Below are 7772 nucleotides of genomic sequence, written 5' to 3' on the forward strand. Positions count from 1 at the left end.
GTCTTGGGCAAATCTCTCAACTGCTTTGGGGGTGGGGCTTATTTTCCTCTTCTGTAAACACGGCAGATAATTTCTTAGGTTGCCCTCTAAAGTCATGAACTCACAAAACAGAAAATGTGCCCTTGAGCTATGACCATAATATCGTGAGCAAACTACAACCAGAAAGCCCTTATCTCACGCAGATTATGGCAGGCAGTGATTTCAGTAGTGGGGGAAGCACCCGCCCATTCATCTGCGTTCACATGTGACAGATGAACACATTTGGGTCACTCTCTAAAGTCTCCGGGAGGGAGATGGAAATTTCAACGATCATTCCGGGCAGAAAGGCTCCAGAGTGAGATGGCTACAGACATTACTTCCAGGTAGTCAACAGACCCACTCGGACCAAGGTAAAATAAGGCCGCCTGTGGCTATGTTCCACAGACACCCTGCTTGTGGGGGCATCAGAGCTGCGTTCTAAATGGGAGCCAGACACTGCTGGATTCTTATTTTTGGCTCTGACTCTAACGCTGAGTGGATGGTCATTGGCCAAATCTCTCCTCTAGAAGCCAGGCTTCTGGATGGGTATGACGGCCCCCATAAACCATCCCGATTACAGGGTGAGGCCAGTAAAACATTTCACAGATGTAAAATGCTGCCAATTCCTCCAGATAAATGAAAAAAGACATCAAGAGGCCACGTGGCAGCCTCCCCTCCTAACCCTGGCCTCCAACAAACTCACCGGAGGACCCCAGAGGCCTTGGCACCCCCAACTCACAATCCGGCTCCATTCCCTCTGTTCAAAAGCAAGAAAAGCTACTTGATCATACACTATTCAGAGGAATCCCTTGCAAAGCTCTTTAAACCACACAGACCACAACACTAACCAACTGTGTCTTTAGGTTTGGTTCTCCTCCACAGCAGAGCATCTGAGACAGCAGAGGTAAATCAGGGCAAGGGAGCACAGTGCCTAAAGGATAAAGGCCCGCCCATGAAACAAGGAGGACTGTTCAGTAGCCCTACCCATAGTTTCGATGCCCCCTACCCCGCCCCTCCTTCCTTTAACCATTAGGTACCAATGGATACCAGATACTCAGCACTGCATAAGAAGGTTAAGAGATAGCATCAGTAAAGTTTCCCACCAAAGCAAGCTAACAGCACACAGGCTGGTTAGAAAGCATTTCTGGCCTGTGGGGATTCTAATCCATTCTTATCAGACATCTGGCTTCATCACTTTATCAGGGTGGGAATGAGAGGTACATCAGCTATGCCATGGAATGAGTTCTGGGGCCCCTGCCCACATCGAAGCAGATCAAAAAGGAGTTCATGCCTGCCAGAGTGAAGCTTTCACCATAGCAACTCATGTTATTCCACAAACAGCCAGGACTGGGGCGCTCTGCTGTGACCAGCCTGGATAGCTAGCGCGCCTGGGAAATAAGCCACTGAAGGGCTCAGACAACAACAGAGCCAGCAAGAGAAGCGACACCTATTTAGCTTTCAGGGCTGTTCCCTTGTCATCTCTACTGCCCCAGAGCTGACAGGGGATGGCATCAAGACCCTCGCTACCCACCCTATGTGTTCTAACAAGACAAACATCTGAGAGAAGTATGCCACAGAATCCTTGGGGCAATGGGGGATTAGAGGAATCAGAGACGGTCATTTGGACAGTATAAGGCTAGTGCTGTGGAATTTAGGAGAAAGGTACTCATCTTAAATGACATAGGCACTCATCCCTAAATGACATACAACCAGGGCACTCAATGAGGGGATACAGAGACAGAAAGCAGATGCCCAGACCGGTAAAAGAAGCAACAGTTCTCAGTGTGACTGTGTGGAGCACCAATCAATAAAGCATCCCCATGCTGGGTCTTCATCCTGGACATGGAGTCAAAGCTCCACCAACTATTACCATCTTTCACTTTCCACCAAGTAAGAGAATAATCCCACAGAGTGGGGTTAAACTGGAGTCTTGAGCAAGAGAGACTCAAACTCCAAATGTCTGTCCTGTCGTTCAAGTCACCGAGTGCCACATTCAGGAGGAGTTCACCCATGGGAATGAGGGACCCCTCTGGGGTCCCCTAGCATCCTCAGCAGGCCGTGTCTCAAGCTCCAGGGGTAGAGTCAGGAATTTCAAAAGCTGACAAAGTAACATCCTTAGAAGTGCACTAGAAGTTAGTAAAAATTAGCTGGCATCCACGGGCGTTTCTATATGCTGTGTATGCACTTCTATTAATACAACAGAAGAATCTTTTCACGGTGCATAAAGTTATCTTTGCACCTAGCATCAAGAAACAGAACTGGTTGCCACAGGCCCCTCAGTCCAAGCACGTATGACATATGCAATGGGTTTCCACTGTATATGCTCCAACTCTTTCTTCCTGATGTCATGGGGTCAGGAACAGGGAAGAAAGTAGTTCCTGGAAAAGGGGGCTATCTTCCACACCTGCTTCAGAAACAATGTCCAAAAAGCCCAAACCAGCCCCTATCCTCAAACTCCCCTGGCTCCAGAACACTTCCATCGTCATCATGGTCTCTATAAACACTAAATACAAACCTGCAAATGACCCTCAGAATCTCAGAAACATTTCTCTGCAGCTGCAGAAACGGAAGAAGAAACTAGTTTCTGCCTCAAGATGACATTTTAAAGGTGATACTGAAATTGCTTCCTTTCCTCCAGCCACCCCCTGTTTCTTATTCTCCAGTTGCTAAATGAAAGAGTTTTCCTCTTCCCCTGCCTGTTTCAGTTGGAAACGTGGCACCAGGCACTGGAAAGCCGGCGAAGGGGAAGAGGGAGGAGGGGATGGCTACTTTCAAATCTGACTTATGCACACATCCTAACTGGCCACCCACACCCTGAAGAACCACACTCCACCTAAGAAAGTCCAAACTGTGGAGAAAAAAAACAGAGCCCCTGCACCACCTCCCCCCCCCCCCCAAGCAGGGTTAAGAAGGAGAAAGCTGGAAAAGGAGGGGGAATAAAGTTCCACATTCCTGACATTTTTTTAGCCAAGTGCAGTGGCTGCACAGAACAGCTCTATTCCAAACAGACATAAGATGGGACAAAACCTGGCTTGGGGGAAGAAGCCGTCCCCGCATTGGAAATAAGATAACCCAAAACTAAACTAAAAGTGTGTCTGAGCACAGCTTGGGGGAACAGAGGCCAGACAGCCTTTCATGTGCGCCCAAAAGGAAGTGATCCCGAGGGAAGGAATTTGGCGTCAACATCTCCCTAAAGACAGAGCTGAAGCCTTGGGGATCCTGCAAGGGAAATCAAGCCCATGAGTGCTGCAGAGGTGACTAGCAGGGGAGTACTGACATGGGTGGGAAGGCTGTAGCTTGCTAGGGTGTGGAGAGGGTATAGGGAACAGTAGAGGCTAGGCAGGGACGAGTCACATTCTATTGCAAGAATTACAGTACAGTTTCCTGGCTCAGCTTCCCAAATGAAGGAGTCCTACCCTGACCCAAGATACAAACTCAGGAGCCTGATGGCTTTTCTCCCTGTTCCCCCACCACCTCCTCCTTCCCACTATATGCCTACCTATAAACACCACCAAAACCAGCACGACCCCAAGGAAAATCCCAGAAATAGTCAGTCAATCCGAGGCTAGGTTTGAGGTGCCTCCCACCCCCCTATTTTCCAGGATGTTTCTGTTCTCATTTAGTAATGATAGCAGCGTTCTATGATAGCTGATCTCACACACACACACACACACACACACACACACCACAAAATCTCTCTATAGTAGGTAGGAACAGACACACTCAGTATAGATCAAGATTCAGCTCCAGATACTGGAGATTCAAGGGAAAGCCCCCTTCTTCCTAAACCAGCTCTGACTGGTAAGCCCTCAAAGCAACTTCAGAAAGAAACATCTGCTCTCAAAGTTCCATAGGGCTAAAAGTACCACAGAAGAAGATGGAACTAGGAAGACGGGTGTGTTGGCACCTCAACCAAGTCCTTTCTACAGCCCTAGGGCTAATCCTAAGGAAAAGGAAAATGGCTAGTTTGTTTTTTTTTTCCATCACCTTAGTCCTTTCTCTGGCATCAGGTACTAGGAGTGACAATCCCAGAAGTTGTCAGTTTCCAAGGACTACCACTGATCTGAAGCAAAGCACTCCAGAAGGCTAGAGACAGGGAACAAAGGAGGCAGTACAAACTCTGTGCGTCTCTTTTTGCACAACACTAAGACAGGTAAAGCCCAAACTCTCAACAAAAGCTAGAGACACCACAGAGAGCCACAAGCTAAGCACAAGGCTCTGGCCAGCTGTGGAACACATGGCTATGAGGTTTATGATTGACACATGTGACGATCTGGCCCTAGCCTGCAAGAACTGGAGCATGACACTGAGAAGCGTCTTAGAATGGAGGACTGCACATTGACATGAGGCAAACGTGAAGCAGGGCAGGTCCCCTGCCTTCTCATTAAGCCACTATGTTAAATAATAACAAGGGTCCAGGAGCAAGAGACAGATTAGCTCTTTGGCTGGAAGAATGGCTTTTGTTGCGGATAAAACCTCAGCTTTAAGCTTTATAAATCACTGCATAAGGAAGGTTGGTTTTAATGGTTTCTTCAATGATGAGGAAACTGAGGTCGAGGGAAAATGTGAGTGGAGGAGAGGAAGAAAGTGAAGTGACAGAATTTCCAGAAGAATGTGGACACCAGCCCCAGTCCCAGCTTCTCTCCTGCAAACCCGACAGCCTAGCTACGAGCATGCATTCAGCTCAGACCCGGCTAACCCAAGAACAGCCCCAGCGCGAGGACAAGTTCTTCAGCCAAATAGGTCCTGAGTCGGTAACAGGGACATATGGGTAGATATGGGTAGATAAGGGAGATATGGGTAGATGCAGGGATAGACAAGTAACTCTTAAATGGTGCACCTTCTTACTACCCTGTAGAATGCAGATCAGGAAACTTACACAGAAGAGAGGATAGGAATGAGTGTTCTCAAGACCAGGCGACCCAAGCCATGGGACTGTCACCTATTACCTATGGTGCTCTGGAGACAATATATACTATAGTAAGTCCTTCCCACTTTTCAATATCACCGTTTTGCAGCACTCTGGAGTAGGGACCTCGGATTCTGACCCCTTAGTGGTTTACACAGACAGCTCTGAGGCCTACACCAGCACAGTGCTGAATCCAGGATCCCTTTCTCTGTTCCCACCCCACATCCCTGCAGCGACTAGGAAATCACCTTTCACAGAGAGTATCCCTCTACTGGCTCCTGCAAAGGGGATGAGGCTCTGGGTCCAGTTCACACAGATCTACAGGAACAGTTCAAAGTGCCAAAGGATATCTTAAAACTAGCCCTTTAGGTCATATTTAAAGAGAGGTTGGTAGCAGAAGGTCCCTCTGGGATGGAGCCAGGGCCACATGTGAACACCTGGAGCAAGCTCCAGAGGTTAGGATGAAGAACTTCCAGAAAGCCACAAGAGAGGTGGAGAGGGTTAGGGTCCCTTCCACTAGAAAAGCCTAGAAGATCTGGAGGCCCCCACTAGAGAGAAGGAGGGGGGATTGTGCAATTACAGCTGGTCTAGGAGTTTCCCACATTGGCACCAAGTCGCCAGAAAGGAAACCCCAACCATAGGGCCAGGAAGGCAGCTCTGCAATTGGTTCGAGGCCAGGTATGGGTTTCTGAGATTCAGATAGAGTTGTAGGATGTGGTGGGTGTCCAAGGGGGGCGACAGAGCATGGCACGGCCCGCACAGCTAGGAGTTAGGGGTGCTGTCTGGACTCTCTTAGGTCCAGGCCAGAGTGGATACAGTGCACAAAGCCAGAGGTGCAGATAACGTGCGGGACATCCCAGCCGGGCGCGCTCCAGCCCAGATGAGGTCCGGGAATCCCTGTCTGCGCCTCGGAGGACGGGAGTTAGGACCGCCAACCCCTGCAGCACCCCCTCCCCGCTCTACTCACCTCGAACATAAGCCCGATGAGGACGCAGAGCACCAAGCAGAAACCGATGTCTGCATGGTTGTGGATGATGAACTCCTGGCTGAAGAGCGGGTAACTTTTCGTCCTCCTACGGAAAGCCATGGCAGCGGGCGTTCACCGCCTGCGGGGGCCCGCACCCTCGCTCAGCAGCCCCAGCGAAAACTTCTCCGGCCCGGCCCGGTCCGCACGCCAGCCCCGCAGCCCAGCGCGGAACAACTTCGGGCCCCGCCCCCTTCCTCTGCCCGCCCCGCCCCGGCCTGCCGCCCGGAACCGCCCCCGGCCACAGCCCTCGCCCCGCAGCGGCTGCACAGGCGCGGGCCTCTAGCCACACCCCCTTCCTCCGTCCGCCCCGCCCCCAGGCCGCAAAGGCGCGCGCCTCTGGCCACACCCCCTTCCTCCATCCGCCCCGCCCTCAAGCCCTTTGGCCAGCGCCACCGGCCACGCCTCCTGGGCGAGCCCGGCGCGCCTAACCCTTGTGCCGCGCTCGCTACCGGTGCTTGCGGCTTCCACCGGGGGTACACTCTTCCGTGAACCTCGCTGAGACGCGGGAATGGAAGCCCTGTCCTCCGGCTTTGAGAGGAAGCGGCTCCCGAGCTGCTGGACAGGAAGTGGGCCGGGATCCCACTCCTAGCGCCCAGCTTCTTCCTCTGCAGGAAGGGCCCGGGGCGGGAAGCTTCGTGCCGGCCTGTGGACTGGCCCCAGCCCTGCGCTGGATCTTAAATGAATGCATGGCTACTCCTGTGTCTGAAGGATTGCACAGTGTAGGTTCAACCTCTCAGAACCTTCAGCAGCTACCCCAAGGCCTTGCCTTAGTAGAGCCTACTTTGCAAGGGCGTGCAGGTACCCCGCGTTTTACTCCTTCACTTAAAAGGCCAGGTACTGCCCAGAATTGGTTTTTCAGGGCTCACTACCTTCAATATTAATTGATCAGAAGTGGAAGAATAAACACTGAAGAAATAAAAAAAAAAAAAAAAAAAAAAAAAGATCCTCACCCAACGTTTCCATTTAATATTAAGTTTCAAAATTACTTCCGGAAGGACAAAAGGTCTTTTAAAATAAATTATACTAGCAAATATTGGATTTAATCCTGCCAGTAATGAAGGAACAAATAATCGCTTCTAAATGTACAGAAATGCAAAATGAACAGAGGACTGTTTAATTTCTTTTCTTTTTTTAAAATTAGTTTCACGGTTACGAGTTTGCAAAAATAGCAGTCTGAAGGTAACTAGAACTGAATGAAGTTCCTTAAAGAAATTTATCTCCTGTATTCTAAACTGTGCACTATTTAACAGACAGCCCTAGGGCTTCTAACTCCACGGGCGGGGCGGGGGGCATTAATGCCTATATTGGACTAACCTTTGTTTAAAGTTAAGACCGGTGCGTGCGTGCGTGCGTGCACGTGCGTACAGTTTATGACATATAGGGGCTGCACATGCATGAGCTCACATATTTATGTATTTTCGCCCCAGTGACCTCCGGTGTCAGGCCTCACCTTCCACCTGGTTTGTTCCAAGGTCTCTCTTTGTGTTGACTTTTCCACTAGGTAGGCCAGGCTAGCTGCTCCTCTAGCTCCTCCCATCTCCCAGTAGAAATGCCCCTTGTGGCCAACTTTTACATGGGTTCTGCGGATTCCAAGTCAGGTCCTAGTATTTGCACAGCATGGACTATCACTCACTACGCTGTCTCCCCAATCAAGACTCTTCTGAAATTCGGACCTAGCCTTGTAAAGAACTCTGGAGCACCTTGACTCTCAATGTACAAATGTTCTAATGGTCAATGATTTGTGGGAATTTCCTTCGCATATGTAATGGTGTCAATCTAACGTTTAATACTTGAGGCCAAAATCCATGGGAAACAGTA

The 7772-nt window shown here is 50.0% G+C and overlaps 1 protein-coding gene across 1 annotated transcript in view; it reads right to left on the reverse strand.

The window, feature by feature from the left end:
- Tram2 (translocating chain-associating membrane protein 2) overlaps positions 1 to 6126 on the reverse strand; it is a 77829-nt gene extending 71703 nt beyond the window's left edge. Inside the window, exon 1 of the mRNA NM_177409.3 lies at positions 5895 to 6126. Coding sequence (NP_803128.1) covers positions 5895 to 6014 — 120 coding nt within the window. The 5' untranslated portion in view covers positions 6015 to 6126. The remainder of the gene's footprint in view (positions 1 to 5894) is intronic.
- Between the last annotated feature and the right edge of the window lie 1646 nt (positions 6127 to 7772).

This window comes from Mus musculus, chromosome 1, assembly GCF_000001635.26.
Source record: "Mus musculus strain C57BL/6J chromosome 1, GRCm38.p6 C57BL/6J".
NCBI classification, from domain to species: Eukaryota; Metazoa; Chordata; class Mammalia; order Rodentia; family Muridae; genus Mus; species Mus musculus.